This window comes from Toxotes jaculatrix, chromosome 2 (assembly GCF_017976425.1).
Source record: "Toxotes jaculatrix isolate fToxJac2 chromosome 2, fToxJac2.pri, whole genome shotgun sequence".
In the NCBI taxonomy this organism is placed as follows: Eukaryota; Metazoa; Chordata; class Actinopteri; family Toxotidae; genus Toxotes; species Toxotes jaculatrix.
In genome coordinates this window covers 22,398,911-22,423,857 of record NC_054395.1, presented here as the reverse complement: position 1 = coordinate 22,423,857, position 24,947 = coordinate 22,398,911, and the positions used below count along the sequence as shown (strand labels likewise).

The window sequence follows — 24,947 nt, the reverse complement described above, 5'->3', positions numbered from 1 at the left end:
CTGCTTAATAATCTCACACAGCTGGGTTTCTGATATGCAACCCACACATAATTCATGACTTTTCAAACAAAAATTGCATATAAAAGTTTAAATTAGTTTAAATTAGAGAACATTTGAAACTTTGACCAACTTGAAAACAAACTATTCAGCAAGGTTACTTTGGAATACCTGTTTGTCCTGGAGGTCAGCAGAGAGCTCATAACTCTCAGAGAGAGAGCGTGACCGCTTGATGGCCTCCTCCTCAGCCTGCTTACGGAGGATGGACTGTGAGTGCTGAAGCTTGGGCCGACGGGGCCTCTGAGGTCCAGGCTGGACCCCGTGGCTGTAAAGCGGGCTGTCAAATCGGTCAGGGCTGATGGCTGAGCCGTGAGTCACCGGGCCCTGGCCGTAGCTGGCTCCACCATCCAGGGAAGGGCCACTCTCATTGGACCGTCCATCCCCTTCCACACTGCAAGAGAGCAAAGGAAGAGTTAGAGATTTCATCTTCTTGCTAATTAAGTTAAACAATGAGAATTCAGTTTTTGAGTCAGAATGTGATGATGAAGTATTATCTTTTTTTTAATCATGTTTTTCTCATCCATTTTATGAAATGTCAGAGTGAAAAGTAGCTTAAAAGAAAGTCTTGAAATCAGCAGCAGTCGCAGTTTCTGTTATGGAATATGCAAAGAAGTATGGCATTACAGAAGTAAACTGCAGAGCGTGCACATGAGTGAAACTGTGATGTGCTAATTCTTTAGCTTTATGATATACAGTATTAACTCACATTTCATTCAACTGTAAGCTGCCTGATACTGGTGGGTATCTCTGATATTTACAGTCTGTCAGATTTTACTGTGCTACAGTCAGATAATAAAAATGCCACGTAAACACTCTCCAAATGTTAAACACATCCAATCAGCGGTAGCCCTTGTGAGATTACCTCTTACACAAATAATGTAAAAAAACAAAAACAAGTGGTTACTCACTCACTCTTACATTCTGCCGTTTTACAAGAGGACTGCTTATTGCGAAAAGACCTTCTATTTTCTATAAACTGCCAACTCTTCCTCCATATCTTGTCCACCATCCTTTCAGCCAAGTAAAGTCCAGAGTACACAGGTTCCTCCAGGAAACTAAAGTTTATGCTACTTCACGAGCCAATCAGTGACCAGTGGGAGTTGCATCATGTTTGCCGGAGCGACGACACATTGTTCCAATACATGATACAAAGTCCAGTTTAGAGCAGAATGACAGAGCAAATACAACTTCAGCGGTCCCTTAGAAATAGCTAAGATGTGGGTATATGTGGTGCCCACCTGCTCAATAACTAACATCACACTAACCTTTCTTCTCCTACATGGTGCAGTGCATTAACTGTCTGCTGGCAGCCTAATGTATTTGAACTGTGACTAGACACACCCATACAGTGTACACAATCCACTTCCTTCATTAGACAGCCTCCAGTCAACATTCAGCAACAACAGCTTGCCAGCAGACAGCAACCAGTGCTGAGTGAAAAGTCGGAGCTGTGTATGGTCCAAAGTTCAAGCAGCAAACGTATTTGTAAACTCCTTTTTTGTGACTAATTTAGTCATGTTTTGCTCTTAACTCAATACAGATTTACTGATTAGCAACCCCACTCCAAATGTTTACAAAAGATGTCCACTCAAGGTTATCTACAGCCTATGAGTATGAGCATTTAGCTTGCCTCAATCTGTTACAATGCAGCTGATTACTGTCCAACAGAAAAAGTATCATAAAGAGTGTAAATGTATTCTAAAAATTGAATATAAATCAAGGTGACTGCAGTAGACTCAGAGAGTCATGCATGAACCACACTGTAGGACTCAAACATATCAATTTTCTAGATCAACAGAAATGGGGGGGGAAAAAAAACACTCAGAAAAAGGCTGTTTTTTAACTCAAGCATTTGAGCAGCATCCAGAAAATATTTAGCCTGATTGCAACAGATAAGATGGTGATTGGATGCAAACGCAAATATGATTTTATTCTCAAGTAGCACTGGTGTTTTAATTCCACCAAATGCTGCAGCTGAGTGAATTCTAGTGCAGGACAAGTGCCGTCCTTCCCCTCTGTCAAAGAAGTGACGACCCATTCAGGTTCAGCCAAGGCCACAGTGACACAGGGGAAGTTTGTGGTAAGCAAATGCTCTCCGACTCCCTTGGGGCAGTAGCTACCCACAATTTTGACAGTGTGGACCAGCACTTATTGACAAGGCCAAAAGAGAAGTTCTTAATGCTGATGGATCAACATAAAACCTTGCACAACACACTGAAAATCATACTTCATTGCATAATCGCCACTGGGACGAATCTCCCCTACCATCTGTCATGGCAAACTGTGAAGCTGCCATCCCTGGAGTTAAAAGTCACACCTTGCGGGCTGTCACAGCACCAGAATACAGCCGGTGGTAATATTTGGTTTTGTGATTTCTTTATTAGAAGTTTTATTACTGACCTGGATAAAGTGCTGACAAAAGGAAGCATTAAACAAAAAAGTTAAAGCTATTTAAGTAACAAATGTGAAAATATATGATCAAAATGAGATTTTGGCACTTGCATGTACAGTATTTCAGTGAGTGTAGAAACATTTTTAGCTATGTTAGCAGCAATGTCTGTCTGTTTAGACATTTAACTTTGCACTGCTGTCTAAATACAGAACAGCTAGCATGGCTGCAGACTCTTAGTTTCATTATATTATGTTGCTTTGTTTTCTTCTGTTCAATTTTGTTGGGAGTAATAGCTTTTCCATTGTTTGGCCTAATTGCTTATAATTATTTAAAAACCGAAATAAATTAAAATTTCAATTTATGCCGTATGACAATATAATGAAAACTGTGGGACTAAGAATTGAGTCTACATTAATGGAAAACACAGTAAACTACAAGCAGCTTTTAATAGCTACTACAGTGCTCCTCTGGGGGTTTGCTCTCACACCCTGTCACCCCCAAAAACATTTGAGGCACAAAGTCAAAACTGCTGCTACAGTAAAGGCTTTGTCTTTCCCCACTGAGACCCGGAGCCGGCATCTTTCCTTCCATTTTGTTCTTTCTGCTTCACTTTCTGCCAGACTGTGTGTGACTATGGGTGTGCACTGGGAATAGGTGCTGCAGTACTTTTTGCTCTGAGGTCACTGAACTCCACAGAGTGAGGTCAGTTGCTCATGATGGCGGGAACAAGGGGGGAAAAAAAAAGGGAAGAGAGAGCAGCATTTTAAGCTGTTATGGATTTTGATGGGAAAAGAGAGCGAAGCAGGAAGTTAAGAGTCAGAAGTGAATACACATGCTTGAGACAGAACTCTGAGTCATGTTATCATCTATATCAACATGTTGTTGGAGGTAAAGGACGAAGCAGCGATGGTTGTCCCAGGACCACTTCCTGATAGCGACAGTACAGGCCTTGAAATATAATCTCACTATAATAGCAAGGGCTACCCAATGGCGTGTGTCCCTTTGTCTGGTTCTTTATCCACCAGGAGCTCCTATTAGTTCCGATGTAGGCATGGATAAGCACGTCAGCTCAGCTGGCAGTGATTTTCAGTCATGGGATCCAGGGATTTTGGGGTGGGGGGGGTGACCATCTCTCTTTCCTCCCTCCTTCCCTCTCAACACATCCTGAACAAACAGGCCCAGACCCCTGTCCAGGCCTCAACCCATTCCATCAGTCGGACCTGAGGGAGAAACATTCCTCCATCCCGGAAAAGAGGAGTCACATCTACAGGAGTTCTGGGAATAGAACAAGGCTAATGAAGTGCAGACTGGAGCTACGAAGGAAGAGAACGCTGCAGTGTGGAACTAACGTCACTCTCGAACGAAGTCACAGTGTAGATGGATAACTTCTCATTCGTGTTTTAAGATGTATGGGTTCGTTTTTTTTTTAAATTGAATTCTTCATTCAACTGTGAACTCCAAAAACCATTGAAATTAGGAATATGCTATCAATTTATAGCAAAATCTTTCCACATGCAATTCCCTCACATACATGAAACAATAATCTGGTTGCTCCTCAATTTTGACAATAATCTTTTGTGCTCTTAACATAAAATTACATGGCCTTAGAGAATAATAAAATGAATGTGGGTAGATTTCTTTTGAACTCAACTACTTAAACAACTAATGGAAGAGTTTCTCAAAGTATGAGCATGAACACAAAAGACCTTCAGACATTTCACCACTCATGTATGTTTAAGCAATGCTGAATTGGAGGAACCAACATGGCTGCCAAGAAAGTCAGATCTGCTCTGCAAAGTTTATTTTTGTTCACAATAGTTTTTATGGAAGAAGTAGGGTAGGAAGAGGTATCTATTTCCTTGCTAAACTTTACACAGAGGGTTTAAGATAAAATAAGAGAAATAAAACTTAAGCAACACATGAAAATGCACTATTAAATTTCCTGTCTTAACGTGACTCAGAATACTCAGAATTATCTTTTTTTTAATGTGTGCATGTAAACATAGCCAGTGAACTTACCCTTCCAATCAAATCAAACAGAACTTCCACAATAACATTTCTCATCCCGCATGCACTGACATCATATGCTCCAAACACAACAAAAGCAGACATTTGCTTTCTCTCAGAGAGCTCATAAATACAGATGTGTGCACCAGCCCCACAACACAGATGTGAGGGAACACATTTTCCAGGTAAAAGGTTAGGAGACCACACAGTAACATGTTAATGAAGTGCAGCATTAAAAGGTAAACCTGCCAGTAAACACTCAGATGTATCACTCATTTCAGCACCAATAACCAAACTAATGGATGATTTTGTAACAGCTATAAAAAGAAAGCGAGGAGCAGGTTGGGGATTTACTGTTTGACACAGCTGCAAACCGGAAAGCTCCACTGGCCGGCAGACAGAATCACTCCTGAGAGTTTGCAGCAGACAGTATACAGTCGGCCGGAGCCTCATAAGACTCATGTCTGAGTCGTGGTGACTACTGTAAGTTGTATAGTTCATTTTGTGAGATGTAGGACTCAGAGTTGTGTCTCTACAAATCAGAAACTGTCAACTTGCATCTAATTCAAAAGTAAAGCTATCCAACTGAAACCAACACTCACAGGACTTAAATGTATCTGTGTGTGCAACAGTCTATTGAATGGCTCCCATCTGCATATAAAAGCTCTAACCTTTTCCCTTTGTATTACATTTTAAATAGCAACCACCTATTGAGAGTAATTAGCAATCTTAACATTTTGATTGATTATTGATTTTTATGCTTTTTAACAGTGTTTATAAGCTGATTAATAATCAACTTGCATGGATCTTGAGGTTTTTCAAGATGACTAAAAACACAAGCTTTATTAGCATAGCACAGATGCCACAAATTAAAACGTACTCCACTGCAAGTGTGATGAGTAGTTAAGTGATGCTTTGTTGATGCTATCCACATACTTGTTACTTAAAGTAATCAGAAATCAATACTATTCCCTTGTTAACTGCCAGTCCTCATTCTGTCTGAATCAAAGCATCCCTCCTCCTCCCTCCTGTCAACACTCACACAACAACAACAACAACAACGACTGTCATTATCTCTCAGTAATGAATAATTAAACTCTCCTTCACAATACTCTCAGCACCTGCCCTTGTAGATCCAGCTATGAAAAACCACACAGTCACAGCCAGTAAGCGGGAGGGCCATGACACACCACAGGAATGCCCTTCAACCAAGCGGGGGGGGGGGCAATCCAACTCACAGACGGATTCTGTACAGTAAGACTAAACACACCACGAGAGCACACACATACAGTGACTCAGAGAGGGGACATGATCTGTTTTCCATTGTAAGGGAGTTAAAATCGAAATGGCAGACCCCACTTTAAAATTCATGATCTTCGTGACTTAGCTTGAGGCTTCACATTAATCCCACCATCTTCTAGCGTGGATTATGTGAAAACACATACGAAGCCACTGAACACAGTGTACGAGCCGTGCTCTTTTCACAAACACACATATAGTCTCCCAGCTGTTTATTAAACAAAAGCCTTACGAGCTCTTGCAGTCTGGTGTAACCTCATCCAATGACAAAACACGCACATGCACGCATGCACATACACACACACACACACTAAAACAAACACACTCACATTTTACACTCTCCTATTACTCTTACCAGCCATTCAGCTCCAGTTCCAGCAGTGACTGGGTCTTCTCTGAATTACACTGCAAACACCACATGCTGGCCGGCACTCACAAGACGATGTACTCCAAACATTAGCAGCCCCCCTCACCAGTTCCCCATTACTGCCTAAAAGGTTTCTCCAACAGAAATACAGATCTCAAAACTGGCATCTATTGTAGCTTGTAGCTCTCTGCTCCTCACAGACATTCCCATTTCTTTGCCTTGTGAAAGCCGCTTCCTATGGATGGTAGGCGTGCACGGCCAGAGACAGAGTGGTAGTCTGTAATCTCTGACAAGACAAGTGGAGCTCTTTCTTTTTCTCTTTCTTCCTCTCTGTCCTTGGTGCGCCGGGCTAGTGGGAGTATAAGGGGGGCGGAGGCTGGGAGACGGAGACGGGAGTGTGGGTTTCTGCCAGGCCCTGAGCAGTATGGAAGGGGGCGGGGTGCAGGGAAGAGGGTGTGAGAGCCTTTTTGCTCTGTAGCTGGGTAGAAAGAGAGAGAAGGGGATGAAATACCTCCTGCACAACATTAATCATGCAAGGAAGGAACACAGAAATGACCCTGCAGTTGGTGACATAGAAGAGAAAGTCATGTTTTTCAGGCATTTTATCAGAAAATATGAAAACATATAAAAAAGGAGAACTCGAGACTGCGAGGGCCAGGAATGAGAGACAGAGCAAGGCGCTATAAGTGCAATAAGCAGGGAGGTGGAAGAGAGTCACAGCTTTATCCAGGTAGGTGGATAAAGGTGTAGTAGATAAATGGGAATGTGATGGGACGGAGAAACAGGTAAAAGGACAAAGACCGATAGAAAGAAGAGATAGTGTTGGAGCAAACAGGGTTTGGGAGTGTTTGAACGTCAGAGGTACCTTTTTGTTAGCCTTTTTTTATTTTTTACACAGTAGAAGAAGAACTTGGTGGGTAGAGATGGCAAATACAAGAGAGCAACTCTATTAATAGAGCCTTTCAGGGCTGAGATGTGACTGTCATAATGGGCTCTAAGAAAAGAACCAGAGACGATTCTGCTCCTTTCTGCTTCAGAGAATCACAGTATGGTCGAGGTTGTTCTCCTCTGGCCCTTTTATTTTCAGCCTCCTTCAAATCAACTTTGTCTAATTTCATAGATAATGTTATGCTGCTAAAATGCCACATACATTGTACCATCACTGCCAAGCTCACGAGGACTTCCAACCAGCTTCACACTCTCAGCAGACCCTGAATTGAGGGTGCCTTGTCTCAGGACTTCACAGCGTTGTTTCGACAGGCCAGAGACTAATCACCCCTCTGAGAGAAGGGGGTTGGGGTAAACTGCCCCCAAGTCAAAGGTATTTTCTATCTAATGACAACAGGCACAGGAAACAGAGGAGAATGGCTCCCACATGGAGCCAGTTTACAGGGACACCAATCACTTACACACACACACACACACACACACACACACACACACACACACACACACACACACACACACACACACACACACCAGTCTCTGGAGGGAGATGTTGATGTCCTCTAATTACAGGCCTGAAACCTTAAAATGATCACCTTCTCTGCACTGTTTATCATCTGGGCCTTCAAACGAAAGATGCAGAACGAAAGGCAAAGCAAGAGAAAGGCTTACGAGGAAAAAGTTTGCATATCGTGCTGTGAATCATAGCAGGGGATCTGCACAGACCTACTTGACGTGTGACTCAGGCAGAATCATCATGTGCAGAAAGGCAGACAGACAGTGACCGGCCAACTGATCTATTTCAGTGTGAGACCTTGGCCCTGCACTCTGGTGACTACAGCTGCTAATGCCTTGTGGAGCTGCAGACACATGACTCAACTTACAGAGCTCAACTATCGTGCTTACTAAAATCCATTTATTCCTGACGCCAGTAAACAAAACAAAAACAAAAAAAGGGAATAAAAGCCATTTCAGACACCCCTTTAATCAACCTGGCATCCTAATAATTCTATCATTTTCTTACACTTTGTCACCCATGAGGCGCAGATGGAGACAGGCATTTAGATTTTGAAATGTGTGCATGATATTAGATATTAGCCCCAGCGCAGGCTTTGTTTTGCTGGCAGACCACAGGGAGTGTCTAACTAAAGCTTATTTGTTTCGGAATGAGATATGAAGTAATATCATGGTCTCAATTTGAAGGTAAGCATGCGATGCTAATAAAACCCCAAGCCTGTCATGATTGTTTCAGTACGAGGCTCGAGGGCAGCATCAGTTTAAGCATGAAGGAGAGCGCTGCTGAAATGATCAAATTAGATGAATTCCAGGTAAAGCTGAGCTGTAAAAGTTTTCACCAACTTAAAGAAGCTTAATAAGCCTGGGTAATTATCTCTGTCTGCCTGCCTCTGTGTCTCTCTCTTCCTCCTCTAGTGTTACGATCCAGCCTGGTCGTCCTGGCCGACTGAAGGCCCACTCCATCTCCTGATTTCTGGCTGCACAGCACTCTGCTCCAGAATGATGTCATTGAGAATTCCAAGCAGAGGCCCACTCTCTGCTCATAAAACGCCATTTCTTCAACTCAATACATATGTTCTCTCTCCGTTTAAGCTCCTACTCCACCAGCACTCCCCCCTTCCCCTTTAGTTTCAGCGCCTTCCCTTCTTTTCCTCTTCCTTCTTGTTTTATAGTAAAGAAAATCAGACACACTACCCTTGGAACAAGGCCAAAGAGGCATCCGCAGGTCAGCTACACACACAAATGCCTTTATCAGGTGCATTCCCACAGATGTAGTACCTGAGTATTATCAGAAGAACAGGAAAACTCAGATTTTCCCATTGCAAATGAAAAAAGACAGAGCGGAGGAAAAGACAGCAAAGGAAATGACAGGGGAAAGTGATAGCTTCCTGGAAAGTTTGTCACAAGATTTTGGCGCCATGTGCGCCGTCTACATGACATCATGCGCCGTTACTCATTATCTGCTTTTCGCTGGATGCTGAGCAACTCAGACCTGCAGTAAGAAATGGAAAATAAAACGAAAACTCAGTCCCTGCCAGGTCTGGAAACAATTAGAACGGGCTGATGTCATAGTTTGATACAACAGCATACTAAATGAGATGTAGTGGCCTGGGATAGCTTTGTGAACACAGTGGACTTTGTATAGGAAGAAAAAAAGAAACACATTTCCCCTGTAAATTTTCAGGAACAAAGAATTTCTTTTGCATAAGAAGGAACTGGCAGCAGATGTATAAATAGAGCTGAAATGAGAGTAATTAAAGGATATGCTGCCTTTGCTCATCACATCCTGGCAGCAAAGCTGGAGCAGATGTGTTGCCTGTGGGATCCTATGGGAATGATCAAAGTTCGTCAGTGGCAAGTGATGGCTGAGAGGCTTTTCTCTTTTCTCCTGTTCATACATCACTAAGTAATTCCGATCCAGATAGAAACAATCTGTCAGTCCAGACACATGGAAACTGAACACTTAAATGAAGGAGATGACCTTGGAGATGAGTTTTGTTGCATTAACAATCATTTCAATGCAACTAAATGTTGCTTTTTTTTTTTTTTTTTTTTTTACACAAATGCTATCCTTTTCTCACAACTCACAACAAGACTCGGTATTAAACCGCATTATCTTTTTAGTACTATGGGTTTGTGTGCAAAGAATTGAAAGCTTAAAATTAAATAGCAAAGGTTGTCATTGAAAATTTTGGTTCCATGAATTAGGACTGAGGGCTTAGAATAGTTTGACATTTTGGGACTTACAGCCATTTGTATTCTTGTCAAGAGTTAGATGAGAAGATTGATACCACTTTCCCATCTGTACACTAAATACGAAACTACAGTCAGGAGACAGTTGGCTTAGGGTAACATAACTACTGGACAGCTAGCCCAAGAAATTACTATCCAAAACAGACATACAAAGAATAGTCAAACATATACCTCCACCTGAAACCTCAACTGGTCGATTTTACATGTGAGTTCTTATTTGTAAAATCTAGAGGTGCTGTTGGGTGATATTTTTTTAATTCTTTGGACACTGCTGGGTTAGCCATTTCCCCAAGCCCCCACTCTTATTCTAACCTATGCTAACCACCTCCTAGCTGTGCCACTGCATCAAACAGGCAGACAAAAAAAGGTTTTTCAAACATGAGAAAAATGTTTATATTCCTGAAAAGTATTTGTTTTGCATGTGTTCTGAAACCCAGGTATTGTCACTAATATGAAAATAACTTCAAATCATACCTATCCCTACCAACAATGATTATTAAAGTAACACCTGGGTAGCTCACACACAGAAAGAAGAATCCAAATTTGCTCCTCAGTCTTTTCTGGGTGGAGTTTTGCTTGTTCTCTCTGTGTTTGCGTGGGTTTCGTCTGGTTTCCTCTCACATTCCAAAGACATATGCAAGTCAGGTGGGGTGGAGACTCTGACTGCCCAAAAATATGAATGTGGGCATCTAGTGACTTGTTCCTGGGCATTTCTCTCCTATCCTCAAAATGACTGAGTGGGCAGAGAAAATGCATGAATAAAATGACACCGTTACGATGGAAGCCAGACAAACCTTTTACTTCACAACTCAACCACATGTTTGTGTACTCCTCTCTGTATATGCAGTTCTGTAAAAAATACACTTCATGGAACCATGGCACATAAAGGACTTCAAAGGCAATCTTCTCCTGATTGCATGCATATGCTATCCCTCTCTCATTCTCTCTAAAAGGCAGATAGAGGTCATGCATTGTGTATTGTTACCATTATTAGAAGCGGGCCCTCTTTGTCCATTTACAATATTTTCCTTTCAGTTCACTCCATTACCAGATACCATATTTCGCTGAAGTCCTTCACCATAGCCCCTCCCCAGCACAGAAACGCACTATAGCACAATTCTCCCCTGCTAAAAATAGACCCATGTGAGGTGACACACTCCGGTAAACACCCAGTGTGAGAGATGAACAATACTGTGAAGAACAAGAGGAGGAATACACATTAAGAGAAAAAATGGCCAGTGAATGCTCTGCTGATTTCGTCTCATTATCTCTCCCTTTGTGGCAGATCCACGTGCAGCGTTTTTCAATGACACCATGAAATTTTGAGGTCAGCTGGAAAACAGTGCAAGACTTGGACAGTGTCTCCACTGGTTTGTGCTCAGAGCAGCCCAGACTGTAAATGTGACAAAGGCCACAGCGGGTATAAATACTTGTGGTGGTCATGGTGGTCACAGGAGCGTGACACAGAACGGTAAAAAGACCTGACAGAGACCTTTTATGATGGGACCCTGTCCACAGTGGACTTTCAGAGTTACAGTGCCACCCGCTGGTTAGAAATGATACTACATGTTCCCTTGGAGATGCACACTAGGCCTCGGGGGCAGACATGTGGGACTGATGTCATTCAGGATGACTGAGGTCAGCCGTGCTTGTCGTGGCTGCAAGTCGGGAGGGTGGCTGGGTTATTCCAAGGCACCAGGATGTAACAGACCAGCTTTTTCTGGTTGGGAGATGTTGGCTGGGACATGGGGGGTGGGTTGGTGCAATAATCTATTTGAGGCAGTGGCAGACTCACACCTGTCTCAAGTCACACAGAGTAAGTTCTGTGGTTTACATGCACTGTGTGTAAGAAAAATGTGGCTCAGCAAAGACATGTTTAGCATGTCTTATTCTCCATTACTATACAGATTAATCTGTAAATATTAAAGTAAGATTTTTTTCACATTTTCCTTTAATCTAATGCAGAAATACATGATGTAAGAACGCAAATAATTATACTGCACATCAATGTGAACAGTGTGTGTCACTGTCAGTTAATGGTAAATATTTTTATTCTATTTTATCATAGAAGATTTTTTTTTTGAAAAAAGATGTCCAGGAAGAGCACAGAGAGTTTTGCTTCTGCTACAGACATGAAAAAGTCTGTTTTTTGTTTTTTTCACAGCTGAATCGCACATTGAGATGGTGGCTTTGGGGGTATGTTCACTCAGTATTCAATCATTTTAAAGTCCCACAACCTTCCTGCAGCATCTGCTGCCTTAGCTAACAGCACCGTAGTGGCCAATCAATCATCAGACAGTGTCCCGATTTGTATAACGTCAGCCAAACACTTTAAAATCGCGTCTCTCCACTGCCTTGATTCCAAAACTGATTTCCAGGAGCCATCCATCAGCGTAATCCCAGGGAATAATAAAGAAAACAATTCTTTGATATCAACCAGACATGTTCCTAAAATAGTTATGTGTGTGCGTGTGTTTGTGTGTGGATGTGCTCATGCGCCTGACAATGCAATCAATTTAAAGCTGTGAGCTAAATGACATCATTGAACTGGGTAAATTGACTGGAAGGCTTACAATGATAATAATTGCCGTTTCAATCAGATTCCATTCATTGTCGACTGCATCAGTGATCAGATAAATAGCTGACGATCTTGAACATGTTGTGTTGCTCAATCATTGAAATAACACAAGATTTCATTAGCAGTCAAGCATAACATGGTGTTATGACTGTCGTATAAATAAGTTTCTAGTAGACAAACAGACATGTTAATTGCACAGAAGGTTTTGAACTGATGTACGCATCAACTGCAGAGGCATATTTGTCTATACTGTGGAAGCCTATATGATAGTCTATACTTGTATAAACTAATAAAACCATACTCCGCTACATGATATGGTCACAGAGGAAAGGGATTAAGGTTGAGAAGAAACAGATAAACAGAGGAAACACAGATCAAAACCTTTACATTCCTACAATGCTCAGACTGCGATGGCTTACATTCCACCACTACTCACCTCTCCACACACAGCTGTCTAATCACTTTAGCACAGTTTGTTTCTCCTTGCTTTCCTTCATCCCTGGGCTCCACAGCCAGAACTCCAGTTGCTTGCTGTGCTTTGTCGCTCTTCCCTGGCAAAGCCAATGGTGCCGCCGTGGCATCCGAAGCCCACAGCAGAAACACTACGGCTATTGAGCCCCGAGGAGCGCCTCCCGGCTCGGCCGTCTACACTGGCACAAGCCATTGTTTGTATTGGCACTGTGTATAAAGGGAGCCTTTCTCATGTCTGCTCCATCTCGCTTTTTCAGTCTTTGAAACACAGTCACTGAACAACAGGGGCTACCCTGTCGTGATGAGATGTGTCAATATGTCAGACTCTGCCAAATTATATTTCTTGTTTTCTCGTTGGGAACCACAAACCACAGCCATAATCCAGAGCCTGTCACTGTGTGATTTTTTAGCATCATGAAGAATTTGAAGTTTTCTTTCAGTTTCTGCTCCACTTGGAAGCGAAAGCACAAAACGTATTTCATCTTAATGGTCCTCATTAGGATGACAGGGATAGAATCATTCAGGAAGCATGTTATTTTAGGAAAAACTGGTGAACTGAATACAGATGGGAAGTGAAGGCAGCTCTAAGTATTTTTTTTTTTGGTAACATGGAAAAGCCCTTTAAAGGCAAACCTAATTCCAGCCTTGGTGCTCTTGTGATTGAAGTTGTTTGATCAACTTAAACATTTCAGTAATAATAAAAGAAATCAGACTACACATGTTAAACAACTTATACCACTGACAATCAAATCTACATGGATTTTATACTAAATGTTCATCAAGTTAGAACTTTTTCCACATTTTTTTTTTGTTTGACCATTAGTGAAAGTCTGACTGAGTGAAACTGCTGCATCAGGAACCCATTCATGCTCAAAGGAAATACTGACTGTTAGGGTCCCCCCCCCCCCCCTTTTTTTTCAAAAACTCTGCACATCCAAGCAGAAAACAACCTCCACTGCAAACCAAGCCATCAAAGAATGAATGACAGAAAACTCAGGATCAGTTTCCATGTGATGAGAACTCTGCCCAGCTGCAATGAAAAACTTGATCAGCTGTACTTAAATATTAATTGAAAGCCACAGTTGAAAGCACCTAAACAACAAAAGCAGAATTAAAACATAAATTATTCATGATTCCCATCACTCTTGTTTATGTCTTCACCAGACATCCATGTCAAAGTTTTGGGAGGTTGACAATGAGCCAGAAGCACTGTTCAGAAATTTAAAAAGAAGAAAAATTAGCAGTGAATATTTATATAATTTTTTTTTCAAAGCAACAAAGACAACCAGGAAGCAATCAATCACAGAACAAAAGCACAGAGATAAAGCCGTCATCCTCGATCTACATTCTTTTTTCCTTGGGAATGTGAAAGGAAGCTCAGGGAACCTTTTGTGCAGGTCATGAGAGTGCTGAGAAATGGATTCATGTTGACATATTCCAGTGGAACAAGAAATCCTGAGTGTGCAAGTTCCATTCATACCACATTTCCCCAAGACCTGGTGGGTGCAAGTCAGCAGATCTTACATTTCAACATACGCCCCATTCAGGCGGGCGAGGTAGGACATGAAGCCTGGCTTTACAGAGCAATAGAGACATTCTGAGAATAACAAGCAGACTCAAATTCATGATAACAACCCCATGGGGAGGGGTTAACCAGCACCATGTTTATTGTTTCATTTCTCTCAATGCCTCCCATAACCTCCACTTGAGACAGCGCCAAGACATTTACAAGAAAACAGGGTTACAAAGGGGGCATATGGATTCATTCACCATGTCTGTGACAAACTACCTGACAGCAGCTAATGTTGTTTGGCTTCCACTTAATTCACACACAACCAAAGCTTACCGGACGGCCTCTAGCACAAATTGGAACTCAATAAGGACACAAGTCCTTCTGGGATGAGCTAGAGAAGAGCCAGCCGTCCGTATCATACATCAACATTAACACAAAGCTTGCAACACACCAGACCCGATCAGAAGAGTCTAGGATAAAAAAATAAATAAATAACTTCCTGTCATTACAGGGGAATGGATTTCAAATGTGGAGTGAATCTCTCTGCTACCTTGGCTGTGTATCCTTGGAGGTCTGATGTATGCTCCATAAAGCTTACTGTTTTATTGACTGAAAGCACAGGCCAGGCCTCTGCAGGCTACAGGGCTCATCGATCTGTAGCCGCTCAGTTACTTATTAGAGGCCCCTGTCCCAGCTTTGCAAGCCCACAGGATAACGGACTGGTCCTTTATGCAGTTGCTTCTGTGTATAACAAACTGTAATCGTGTCAAGACATGTCAGTTTTAAGATGCTGCAGGTGAATAAGGTAAAAATTTTAACTAATAGATTTCACCACAAAACTTCCACAGTTGATCACTTATATTAAGACAATTATTTTTTGTATTTGCCCTTTTGTTTTGTTTTTTTGTTTTTTTTTTGTTTTTTTTGTTTGTTTTTTTTTTCATTTTCCTGACATATTAGAGTTTTTACAGATGGGGTTTTGAAAAGAAAACATGTTATGGAAGTAAAACAGCCAAAAAATCTCAAGATTGACCAGGGCATGAAAAACAATGTTTATGCCTGTGGTGTCTTACCTTAACAAAAGTGATTAAAGTGTTCTCAGTCAGAGAAATACAAAAATACTGACACTCCACTAAAGTGCGACTTATTCTTGGTTTTTTCATTGTGCTCACTTCCAAAATAAATGGGTTTGGACAAGGACGTGGAAACATCACAGGGAAGAGAGGATGTTTTTCTACCTTCCATTTTCTGGGATCCTGCAAATTTGCCTAAGAAGTCGAAGGTGCGGCCAGGAGACTGATGTGTTTTAACATGCTGGTTTTGGGCTCTTTTGATGGAATGAATACCGGCCTAATTCTGTCATTTTAATCAAATGAACTTCCTAAGAGCCTCAGGTGTCGATCAAAAGCAGGAGGCTGTATCTGCAGAAAGCAATACTCACACCCATATGGTAATCTGTGACTGACGCAAAGATCAACACAAGCCATATGAGAATGTTTTTTCTTTTGGTGGAGCCTGTTTCCTCGGGCTACTCCTACAGTAAAGTTACAGTTTGAATTCTGGGAGGTCACTTGGCCTTCACTTGTTTTCCACATTTGATATATTGGTTTGGCAGAGTTTGGGTGAAGCAAGTAACTGTGGAAAAAGGAATATTTCATCTATGGGAAAAAGTAGCCTGACACTGGTTTACATCTGGTCTACCTCAGATAATGTGCTGCAGACCTTATTCTCAAGCCTGCTTTTTTGAGTTTACATGACATTCACGGTGAGCTCAGGTTTTACTACGGTGCAGGTAATAAGATAAACATTCTATATCTAACAGTAACACAAATACTTTCCCATACCAGCTGTTCAACAAGTCCACTGAGAACATAAGGTCAACTGCCTCACTTAAACCTTTAGCAAACTGTACAACATGCTACAAAGAAATTGCAGTGACAGTTGGGGGGGGGGGGGGGGCAAGTTTCCGAGGGAGGAACATGTTGAGTCAGCAACACAGTAAAATCCTCAAACCAACCCTGATAACAGGATGAGAGCCTTTTCCTTGTTATAATCTGTTCATGTATTTGGAGCTGAGCACTAAGAGCTCAAGCAGGGCCAGTGTGAGTGTGACAGGTTCGTTTTATTGTCTGCTGAACCTCCTGTTCAAGCACGTAAACATCTGTTCAGCATAAGGTTAAGATGCTTTTGGGAGACGTATACTCCACAGCATCAAGTTAAAGCAGCTTTGAGACCCTATTTTTACATGTGGACACAATACAGAATAATGAACAGTGTATCCAGAGATGCTGCTGGATCGCCGTTTTTGCGATTACTTGGCATTTAATGATGAAACACCAAGGAATTTTGTGTAATAAAAAGGTATTGAGATTCATAGCTGCTGCACAGTGCTGTGCTTAATAATCCCAGAGGGGAATTCTGCCTTTTATTTGCCATACCACAAAGCGGAACTCAGCAACGTCCTACACGAGGATAACAAGATAACATGTGACTTGATATAGTGTAAACACAGGACAGAGAGAGAAGAGGTGGGGGGGAGGTGATAAAAATGGACTGAGGGAAGGACAGAGAAGAAGGGCCGAGTTGCACATTATGTAAAGAGAGTGCAAACTGTGCATGTATTCAGTACAGTGCAGCTCTGTATTCTCTAACCGCCATTCTCACGTACAGTATGACTGATGAGGGAGAAGCTGCCTCACGCTCTGTGCATCTAACAGGCTCTAATGATGGCCTCGCTGAGCATTCTATTCTGTTAACAAGTCTAATGAGAGCAGGTCCAAGCGGACTGAACACACAAGCTCTTCATGAACAAACGGGAAAAACAGATCATGAGAGGTCCTGCTTATAGGTTTCATTGAAAAGATGTCAGTAGGATGCTTGACATGAGCAGGACAATCAGCAGGAATGTGCTGTGAATCAGAAACATGTTGGGATTGGAAGTGGGGGGCTTAGCCGGTTCAGTGGCACATAAAGCAGAGAAGAAGTTGAAGGCTAAACAACCTGGGATCTGAGACCTGTGGTTTATACAGCAGCTGGCAAATCACTCACGTTTGCTGAAATATACAGTGCATCTTGATAAAGATGTATTTTGACTCTAAATAAGAGACAAAAATAAACACTCCTCCTCTCTGCTCTCCCTCCCTCCTGGCACTGTGCATCAGCATACATGTGACATCAGACTACAGATCAGCGGTGTTGGCACCCAAGTGTACAAGCATCAACTGCTTTATGTTACACACTTTCCATACACATACACCCACCATGCAGTCATCTGTCTGTTGATTCTATTCATCTCCACGTAAGGCTGATTATTCTCATTCCTTGATTAATTTGTTCATTATATCTCAGATCAAATGAATAACTGTTTGTTCTATAAAATGTCAGAAAATTGGAGAAAATGTTCATCACAATTTCCCAGAGGCCAACGTAACGTCTTCACAAAGCTTATTACATCCAATCTAATCCAGTATTCAATTTACAATGATATAAAACATAGAAAAGCAGAAAATTGAATGTTTGGCATTTTTGCTTGATAAATGACATTAACAATTATCTAAACTGTTTGTAATTACTTTTCTGTGTAATAATTTCAGCATTAATGTCATGTGCGCACTCCAGCTCACCACACACCTGCAGCGTCTGACAATGTGAACCGCTGCTGTCTTCACTACAGAACCAACGTACTTCACAGCCAGAGAAATCCCGCACACACACACCTTCAGAGGAGAGCCCACCTACCTCCACACATCTGTCTCTGGGTTGGCCCATACAGTCTGAAACACGATCCAGGCTCTGATGACAAACTGCGACTGCCCTTTACAGAAAGGTAAGGTGATCGCGGTTACTGGAAAGCTACACTGGCTCCGTCAGGCACAGGAGACTGGGAACCTCCATCTGACTGATTTACTCTCCACTAATCAGCACATTCCCCTAAAACGTCAATGAAAAGAGGAGGCTCTCCTCACACAGAGCACCCTCCCCCTGCCTCACTCAGCTGTGTCCCCTCATAGCCTCACTCTTTCTTTCATATCTCTCTCTCTTTCTTTTCACTATCAGCTGTCTTCTCACCCTCACCCCCAATGTGCCTCTACCCTAGTCTGTGGTCATTTATTCAGCTGCTGTGTTGATGTCTGTGGTTCAGTGGGGACACGTCCAGAGCCTGCGTGATGCAGCTCTGCAAGGTCACCAATTGTTTTTTTTTGTTTTTTTTTCCTCCTCCTTCCTCTTCAGGACACATGGCATTACCAAAGGGGGAATCTGAGCTCTCAACCAGAACACATCCTCAGACAGCCAGAGCACAATCCAAAATGTTGTTAGATAACAGGTCATCTAACAATTTCTCTGAATCTGGAGAGAAATAGCAATGCTGTTCATGTTTTGTTATGTTGTTAAACATGTTTATGTGTCATAAATGTGTAAAAAAAATCCCTTTCTGTTACCACACATCCATCTCATTCAGGAAAAGAAACTTCTGTGTGGCATTTCATACTGAGGGAGCAGACACTGTATCTGTAAGTAAGATTGCTGTCACCTCTCTGTGTTTCCCCTGCTTTTGTGTCCTGCTCAGGCCAGTTCTGTCCAGTTGGCCATGGCTGAGGAAAACATGTCCATTAAAAATAAAAGAGCTGAGATTCTCAGAAATGAACACGCACTCTGTGGTGTGGCTTCTTATGATGTAAACAAAAATAAAACTGTGAGCCAGATACTTTTTTTTTTCCTCACTGCTGTGTATTTTGCAAGAATAATCCAGGAAAGAAATCCCAGATTCATGAGTCATTCTACTATAAAGTAATATTTTTGCTCCCAGGTAAAATCATTGTTATATCAGAACTGTTAAGTAAACCTTGGCAGTAAATGTCTACAGCCGCTATCTGGGAGAAGAGCCAGAGAAACAGACTATAAGGCTGCAGCAGCCTCCGTGGGACTCCACACAAGGCAAGAGCCCCCATCTGCCTTAATTTGTCTTCTCTCCACTCACCAATGGATCACAGTGGAATTCAGGGCTGCTCATTCATTTGACTTAAAACATCTCCCATTGTTTAATTTCTTAGCTCTCTGCCCTCAACTTACTCACAGCGGCTTCCCCGAATCATTGACTGAGTGGCCATTAACAGGCAGACAACTTAGACGGGTACGTTTTTCAGTCTCTTTATGAAGAATGAAGCCAAAGCCGTGGACTATCCACACAGTGGGAGGGAGATTATCACAAGACCTCTATCAAGTAGTCACAGGAGATTTTCTCAGTCCTTGAGGCTGTTCTGCGTCCTGAAGGCTCTCTGCCAACAGATGGTGCTGGTGTACAGTCAACCCTGTACTGAGACTGATATAGGGTTTAGGGATATACGACTGATCAAAAGACTCCCACTTGTCTTTATCAAGAGGGGGCAAGGAAACAAGTTGATGTGAAGTAGAGCAGCAGTAGGAGGGTTACTGTAGTAAAAAAAAAAAAAAAAAAAAAAGGGAAAAATGTGCAGAGAGAATGGAGTGAGAGCGAGGGCTAGAAATTGGAAAGGAGAGAAACTTTATTCTGTTCCTGAGGGAGCTCATTTAAACTGCAGGAGGACATGTTCGAGTTTGTATGACGAGACAGGTTTGATCTCTTGGTCTCATTTGTCAGAGATGACTCTGGCCCTTATTTTGAAAGGCACTGTCTCCAGTCTGGGTAATAAGCCCTGACACCTACAGCAAGTTTAAAGCACATCTTTTCCTACCATGCCACAACTATTAGTAGTAATAATGATACTGATAATTATCAACTTGTGTCTGTAGTCAGAGTAAGTGCAGCCTAAAGGGGAAAAAAATCACCAATAAAAAATCATCAATATCTGTATAAAATGAATGAACCTTTGTGAATGATGTCACTGAGAAAGAAAAAAAAAAATAATGTGACTGCAGGGAACCTGAGTGATACAGGCATTAGATGTGTCTCTGTGGACATTGCCTCATAGATTGAAAGCAGGATTTATCACAATTGCATGCATGTGCACATATCTCTGAGGCCAGTTGTCAAGGCAACAGCTAAGGCTGACAGAAAAAAAAAAAAAAAAAAGCACTGCCCATACTGTTAGAAGATATGGATGTTTGTGTATTCGCAAAACGCAAAGGCCTTCATTTACACACACAGCCCAAAGCAATTAGTCCAATTGGGATAAACATTTAACTTTAATGACTGTTTACCAGCCACAGCAACAGCTTCACTGACAGCATGGTTATTTCACTCTCATGCAGGGACATGTACTAATTTCACAAGTCGTGCACCCACACAATGCATGAAAAACAAATCAGTTCATGATCAAATATTAACTGATGAGAAAACGTTAAATTCTGCTTTCAATCAGTCTTAAATAACAGAGCTGCAGATGACGGATGTTCCTCCGCCAAGTTGTGCTACAAATGATATGTGTGCTTGTGATATTAGCATCAAGAATCTTGGACAATGATGTACTAATGTTTTGTCTTCTGCCAAGAGCAGTATTTTATCCATTTATTCACCTATTCATTGCAGTCTGAGTCACAGCTGAAAGCCCCCAACGGGACCACTCTGTTTTATAGAGTAAATGCTCTGTTGTGCCATTATTAACTCCCCCCATCCCTTGACCCTACCCCACATAGCTCATTTCTGACATAAATCAAAACATACTCTGGATAATGAGGGTCTGCTTTGTCACAGAAAAGAGTTTGTGGATTAGTAGCAATTACCAGCCTGAGCTTTGGGGGCTCAGCTTGCTCACAGCTGAGCATCAGCTCTTTGTACCAACAGCATTGCAGGTAAAGGACAGCGTACACACACTAATTCCCATTCATAGCAAAGCACTGAGAGAGATTAACAGTAAAAAATATGAAGACATGCATGCCAGCCTCCATATTCTGCAGCAGAATGCCAAACTGGGCTCTAATTATGCAATAATGAGCTGCTCTCCTTTAGCGTGTGTCTGCACGTGCATACGTGTTTGTATGTGAATCAATCACTAAGCTGATTATTGCACGCAAACTGAGACTGTGTATATGCATCTGTGCATGAGCAATAGTGTGCACATGGCAATAAGACCACAAGGTGCAGAGCGTGTACACAAGAGCTGCAGTGCAGCAGCATGAGCTCATCACTCTTCTCTTCACCCCCCCTCCTCCTTCACTGCACCCCCCCCCCCCCCCCCCCCAATCCCACCCCTCCTCTCGCTCGCATTACATAAGTTAATGCAGCACACACCCTCATTATTCTCCAGGCAGGCGCTGTGAAGAGAAGCAAAGGAATATGTCATCAAAAGTAGAAAAACAGCAAAAAAAGAAACGGAAAGAGACAGCGCCTGTGTTTCCCTCTGAGCTTTCACAGTCCCCCACTGATCGCAAAGAGCAGAGCTGAAGCAACACATATTTTGGCCCTGCTTTAATCATACACATAACGTGTACAGAAAGGAAAAGAGGGAGACAATACAGAAACATGACAATTTTCCTTAACATATGCATTTTTATTTGTACTGTGAGCATTTTCCTCATCAGACACCTCAGTAGAGACCCTGAACATGAAAAGCACTCTCTCTACAGGGTGGCATTCTGGAGCATTACAGTAAACAAACTGGCTTCCTCAGATGATTAGCATTTCAAAAGCTGTACAGCTTAACATGAGCAGTGTAGATACTGCAGCAGAGGCAATGTTCCCAAATACATTCTCCCATAATGTTGCAACCCTGTAGCAAGGGGAAGAAACAGCAAGACTGGAGTTTATTCTCAAGCCTTTTCCTTATAGCCGGACCACAGAAGACAATTTATTAATGTCATGTTCAAATGTCCCCTCAGCAAAACAAGGTAGCCAAACTATTACAAAGAAAAAGGTAATATGAAGAAGAGAGGGGAAAAAAATTATCTCCTCACACGATGCTGATGTCCCTCTGGGAGAAACATGAGTGTAAATTATTCAGTGGTGTGTGGACACTGACTGCAACTTAAGCATAGATCAGAAAAAGCCTGCGCATATCCAAGTGCTTCGGAAGTCAGGTAAACCTCAGATGTACACCGAGCTCTTTTTCTAGTCACGAACAATGACAACAAAATAATGATGCCTCTCTCTGTGAAAGACAGTCCATGGGAATCGCCTGAGGATACAGATTGTTGCAGTGTAAACCTATTTTCCACTGGCTAAGCATTTGGACAAGCATGAGTGAAAAAAATAAAAGTTACAAACAGGTGACCAGAAACATGGTCAGCAAATCAAATATGAACATCTATATTTGGTCTCAGCACTAGTTTGTGTGACTGTGGTTCACCTCTGTAACAAAATATTATAATTAGAAAAAGTTAACTGTATTTTAACAACACATTTTAATCTATTCAGCAGCAATTCTGAAAGGCAGAAAACCAGTTGATGTTTCTGTCATGGTCAACTGCAAATACAAGAACAAGAACTACCATAACAGCCTCTTCACAACTCCATCATCGTGACATTTCTGACCAGAATACGGCTTCCATCCTAGACACGTCTAAGCTTTTCCACCCTGGAGAGTATTTTTTCACTCACCACAGTGGAACTGCAAGCTCGCTTTGGCAGGTTACTGCTTTTCCGTTACAAGCAGTTCCTCCCACCCCCCCCTCTCAAAAAAAAAAGAACTCACTTGTCATATAGCCAGCGTACCAAAACAGGGGACCAACAGAGGGGTTAGTGCCTGCTCTCATGTGCTCTACAAGCATGATGTTGAGTCACCTACTCTCCAGCGTAAGGTCGAGTTCAAGCCAACAATGATCTGTGCTAATGTGCCCAGAAATAAGTCCTGTTGGAGCCATTTACCTATCATGAAGCAGTGCAGGTCTGTCAGGAGGCGTTTAACATGCCACTTCATTCAGATGAGGCTCTTCACAGTACTTCCCCCTGTACCCTGTCCCCTGTCCCATGGATATCCACTGTGGGACGAGGAGGCATCGGTGACCAGCCCCAGGTCCACACACATTAAATAAGTAATGCTTTTGTCGCCGCGCTCTCTGACACAGAACCAGAGTCAGATCAAATGTACCCTAATGTCTAGGGTGTCACTGCTACAGGATTCCTGTCGTACTCAAATCTACATTCATTGCCCTGTTACTTTAATCTCTCAGATATGCAACAGGTTACAGATCTGTAGTTTCCACCTATCTTTGCTGGCTTTATTTGTAATTTGCTCGTTTTCTTTCCTCATCTTCCATCAGGAAAGTGGGAAATGACAGGGGAAAGCTGGGAGCAAAGGACTGGATAAGTAAGGAGGAGTTCAGTTTGGACAGTTACTGACCATAGTAATGTATATGGGCAGCTAATGGTACAGATATGTTTCAGCTAACATTAGCATTGCAGTGACTTGAGTAAGAAACAGCAGTATAGAAATATTTTTTAAATGTTAAATGTCCAACTCTGCACAAACCCAGTCTGCCGGATCGGGATCACCTACTGACCTAACAAAACGGATCATGTATCCGCCAGATGTGACAGAGCCACATTCAAATACTGTTTCTTTGTCAGTGCCATTATAAAATGTGGTATTTCCTCCCTGGGCTGCTGAGTTTTAGTGGCACAGCAGTGTCTGGCCTTATGTCACCGTACAGTGAGGTTCGGTAAACAGATTTTAAAGCTGGGAAAAACAAAAAGTACCTGTGTGGGATCGGTACTCGATGTTCAAATACACTTTGAGTTGAGGTATCAGAATCTGTATCAGGAGAGAAATAGCCAGGGTCTGTGATAATGTTATGTTTTTTTACAATAATAAAAATAATAGTGGCTAATTTATTTTTATCAGATTGAATAATTATCCATATTGGTACAGACCTCAAAAATGTTTTCAGTGTTTATGTAAGAATATTGCATGTTCAGTAGTATGTACATGTGTTTGGGTTGGGTTTGGGCCACTGACATCATGACCTCCCTGTATGTTTGCTTTGCCTGCCAGTGACATGCAGATCATATAAAAGGCCTGAAAGTCAACAGTGTATGAGTTACAGAGATATTAGAAAAGAGATGAGTAAATATGAATTTCTGTGCAGGCTACATGTTTATAATCAGATCATAGGTTGAATGTACAATGACAGAGACAAAATGAACAGGACGATGGACTTATATGGAATAATATAAGGAAGAAAGAAGAGCTTTTCTGCATAATGCTTATCTTTGTGATAGTTTCTGTGTTCATTCACAAAGCGATTTAAATACTTTATGTCAGAGGACATTTCTGCTGCAGTCGTCTATGGAAAGACAAAGATAAGATGATAATAAGGCTTAAAGTAGATGAAAAAAGGAATGGAAGGATTATTCTTAAGTCTTTATTACCAAAGACATGTCCTTGATAAAGTAGACTGCCCTGAAAGACCTTGAAAATGTCTTCATTGTTGCCTGTCTGCCCTGTTCAGCTGTATACGAGTGATAATATATTTCCGTGGTTCCACAGAGGAAACCACCAGGCTTGAGCATATAGACAGGAATGTTACTTGATCAGTCAGACGTCAGAAATATCTGCGCAGACTGCTGCGGTCAGTCGGAAAGACAACCACCACTTAGGCTGCAGGCCACTGCCATCCAAACCAGTTTATGCCAGAT

The 24,947-nt window shown here is 41.9% G+C and overlaps 1 protein-coding gene across 7 annotated transcripts in view; it reads right to left on the bottom strand.

The window, feature by feature from the left end:
- LOC121187014 (IQ motif and SEC7 domain-containing protein 1-like) overlaps positions 1 to 24,947 on the bottom strand; it is a 90,604-nt gene that overhangs the window by 13,215 nt on the left and 52,442 nt on the right. For 3 of the 7 annotated variants that reach the window (XM_041046056.1, XM_041046019.1, XM_041046039.1), the window contains one exon: positions 169 to 448. In XM_041046056.1, the coding sequence (XP_040901990.1) occupies positions 169 to 448 (280 nt within the window). Of the gene's footprint in view, positions 1 to 168; positions 449 to 965; positions 1,103 to 3,433; positions 3,453 to 6,110; positions 6,446 to 18,136; positions 18,156 to 24,947 lie in introns of those variants that run through there. The other 4 variants (XM_041046065.1, XM_041046047.1, XM_041046074.1 and 1 more) reach the window with 4 other exon arrangements.